The 3,531-nt window shown below is 32.1% G+C and overlaps 1 protein-coding gene across 1 annotated transcript in view; it reads left to right on the forward strand.

Annotated features, from left to right (window-relative positions):
- The first annotated feature begins 2,056 nt into the window (after positions 1-2,056).
- Positions 2,057-3,531, forward strand: part of LOC107090509 (protein artemis-like) — a 14,679-nt gene continuing 13,204 nt past the window's right edge. The window contains exons 1-2 of the mRNA XM_015383923.1: positions 2,057-2,260; positions 2,337-2,388. Of these exons, the coding sequence (XP_015239409.1) occupies positions 2,152-2,260; positions 2,337-2,388 (161 nt within the window). The 5' untranslated portion in view covers positions 2,057-2,151. The remainder of the gene's footprint in view (positions 2,261-2,336; positions 2,389-3,531) is intronic.

Consider the following 3,531-nt stretch of genomic DNA (forward strand, 5'->3'; position numbering starts at 1 on the left):
TGGTAAATCCCCCCCCTGGGTCAGCTGTCTTATTCAAAGATAAATTAGAAAAAAAAAAAATTCTGATCTGGGTGATTAGGACAATTTCTACATCAAGGGAGAAATCTCCAGATGTGAGAGGCGATGGATAATCTGCCCTCATGCTGTTCCCATCACATGAGAAAAATGTGACGGGCCCAGAGATTAACTCCAGCAGAAAATACAATCTTTAGTTCTATAAAGAGTCACAAGACGAGTTAACGGGCATTAAATGTATCTTATGGAAAACAATACTTGTGTTTAATATATGAGAGAAAAAATAGAAACTCTATCAATCACATCATCACACATTTTATTACAGATTTTAAAAAACAAACTAATCTGTCATCTATAAATATAACCCTTGTATTTTACAAAACATTTCAAATGATAGAAAATCAAATGGTTGTTCATACCCTGTGGTAAAACATTAATGATGGAAGACTTTATAAATTCCCCATCAAATGAAGTAAAAAATCTAACTTAAGAAGGATAACTGATCGTTTCAGTTGGTCTGCATCCGATGAGTTTGGTACGCAAGTTCAAGCCTTATCACCACTCCTGACATGCAGCTCACAAACACATTACTGAACTGAATTTTTTTTATATCTTCAGGCAGCTCAGTTGCAGCAGAAAGAGTGAACCTTTGGGATTTTTTCTTTTGTGTGTGTTCTTTGTTGTTTTGCCAGAAACCTCCACCAGATGGCGCTGAAAGAATCATAAAACACTCCAGGCATACCCTCCAAAATACAGCCTTCCATTCTGTAATCATAGATTGTTATTACATGGATTTCACAATGAATTTGAATTTATTTATTTATTTTTAAGAAGTGTGTAACATAAAGCAAAGTAAGGCTGTGCCTCAAGATTATTTGATTACTCAAAGAAAAATATAAATTATTTTTTCGATTGACCTTAAAGTAGAGACTTTTAATAAATTAACATTTCTAAGTTAACAAATTTTGCACTTTTTAAATAAATTGTAAATGTTTAAACGTAAGAAATGTATATAAAAATACATGTATTTTGTGTGTATATATAGTTATATAATGTAAATATGAACATAATTATGAACGCAGTAAAAACTTAAACTCCAATGAAAAACTCTCTTTCTATATATATATAATGTTTTTTAGTTTAAATTTGTTTTAAGCAGGTTATTCTTTTAGCAAATTGCATCCTTTGTACCATCACTTTAGGAAACAATTTGACTAATTAGTTGACTATTATATTAAAGCTAAATTATTCACAAATAATCAGACTAAAAGTTTTAGTTCTAAATTAAATAACAGTGCAGAAAAACGAAATAAAACACAAAGCTCTTCCCAAAATCAAAGCTTTCAGGATTTAATGTTTTTTTTAAAGTGGGAGATTAGATTAAATTATTGTAAAGTAGTATCAATTAATGTAAACAAAGTTACAAAAACAACATTGAAAATTATATATTTAGAGATCAAGATGGAAAACTGCTTTATAATCCAGGATAGAAGTCTTCATGTATAATACCGAAATATTGAAATGAATAGTAGTTGTTTAAACGAGTCAATAAATCTAATTTTATATTTTAAATTATTGTTTTTATTTTGTAATAAAGTATTGTATATGTCAAATATAAAACATAGAAAGCTATTTTTTTTTTATTTTTATAAAGCACTACTTTTTAGTTTAAGGTGACAAAAATGGTGGAAAACCTGATGCACTGCTTCAGTTTATTTTATTTTTTCCTGATCTAATGTTTTTTTCTTCCTAATTCTTTTTTAACTTTTTTATTCATCCTGTATTCATTTGTGTTTCTAATCTGTTTTTACTTTTCTGTAGGGATTTAAATAAAGTAAAAAAAATGCAAATGAGCCAAGAGGCCATATATTATCATAGACATTTGTTTAGTTGTGTTTATAGTTTTCATTTCTAATAATAATAATAATAGTAATGGTTAAAAAAAATTTTTTTTGTAATAGTTGTTTTTCTATGGTTGTTATGGAGCATTGAGCCACCAGATGGCGGCATTACTCGAACACTTCCTGGTTGGAGCGTAGAAGAAGAGCGGTTGAACTGGGCGGACTGCATCCAGTCAGTAATGATGGGCCGCAGCAGAACCAGCTGTAGTTTAGGGCTAAACGGTTCGGCTGAAGGATGAGTTCGTTCGCGGGGCGGATGCGGGAATATCCCACCGTGTCTCTGGACCGGTTCGACCGGGAGAACCTGCACGCGCAGGCGTATTTCCTCTCGCATTGCCATAAAGGTGATTTAACAGGTTATTGAAGCTTTCCTCGCTCTGCAGTGACAGCTCTGTGACGTCAGGTGTTTTCTTTCCTCAGACCACATGAAGGGACTGAAGGGGCCCCTGCTGAAGAGGAAACTACAGTTCAGGTGAGCGGCTCTGGTCAGGGGCGCAGCCACGAATTTTGGGGCCCCATAAAACACATTGATATCGGGACCCCCCCCTTACCCATATAAAATGCGAGATTTAAAACTGCTATAAAGATGCACTAAAGATTATCATTTATATTGTTAATTGTTTTACATTTTTATTGTAAAATTATCATAATGTGAAAAAGTTAAATTTACCGATTAGGTTTCAGTATAACTTTATTAAAGGAGAGGTTATTTTTATGCTGGCCCTGAGAATAAATGTTTTATTCATGTATATATTTAATAACAAAACATGTATTCTTGGTTTGGCTGCTTCAGGCTGATCATGAGAATGATCAAGATTTATAGATGTCTTTTAATGGTATAAAATGTTATTATATAATATAATATATAATGTAATTATGGTATAATATGATATTTTAATGGTTTAGAAATCTATTCATCTATTCATGCTTTGTTTGACTGTTTACGGCTGAAAACCGAGGGAGAATATCAAGATTGTTTATTTTACTGCTGGATTTTCTTATTAAATTTGAACAATATTTTTCTTTTGGGCCCCCCTTCAGTCAAGGGCTCTTAGAATCTGCCTAACCTGAGACACACTTAATAGTATAAGTGTTCTGATGGCAGATTTTTTATTAAAAACATAATTATTGTGCACAAATAAGGAATAGTTGCATTAACCATATATGTAAACAGAGTTTTATGGGGCCCCCAGGAACTTGAGGCCCTAGGCAGCTGCCTAGTATTACCTAATGGTAAATCCACCTGGGCTTATCAATAGATTAATAAGAATCTGGTATACTGTCATTTATAGTAAAATTTTGAGGGACTTGAAGAGGATGCTTTTGTAGCTGAATAGGAAATATTCATGAAAAGTAAAAAAAAGTAATAATCATTAACTAATTAAGTAATCAATTAATCATTAGCTGGGTGTAGAGACTCCAAAACAACCTTTTAGCTGACAGAGTGACCCACTTAGAGCAGGAATTATACCAAAAAAATAAATATAAACATTTTGGATTTAAGATAAAAAGATCTTTTTTGGTCTGTCAATAACTCCTCAAGTGGAAACCTTTTAGTTTCACCTGGTTTATGTTCATAAAAAAATCTTCTTTAAGGAACTTTTGGCTATCCGAT

This window comes from Cyprinodon variegatus, unplaced genomic scaffold (assembly GCF_000732505.1).
Source record: "Cyprinodon variegatus isolate N-32 unplaced genomic scaffold, C_variegatus-1.0 Scaffold298, whole genome shotgun sequence".
Taxonomy (NCBI): Eukaryota; Metazoa; Chordata; class Actinopteri; order Cyprinodontiformes; family Cyprinodontidae; genus Cyprinodon; species Cyprinodon variegatus.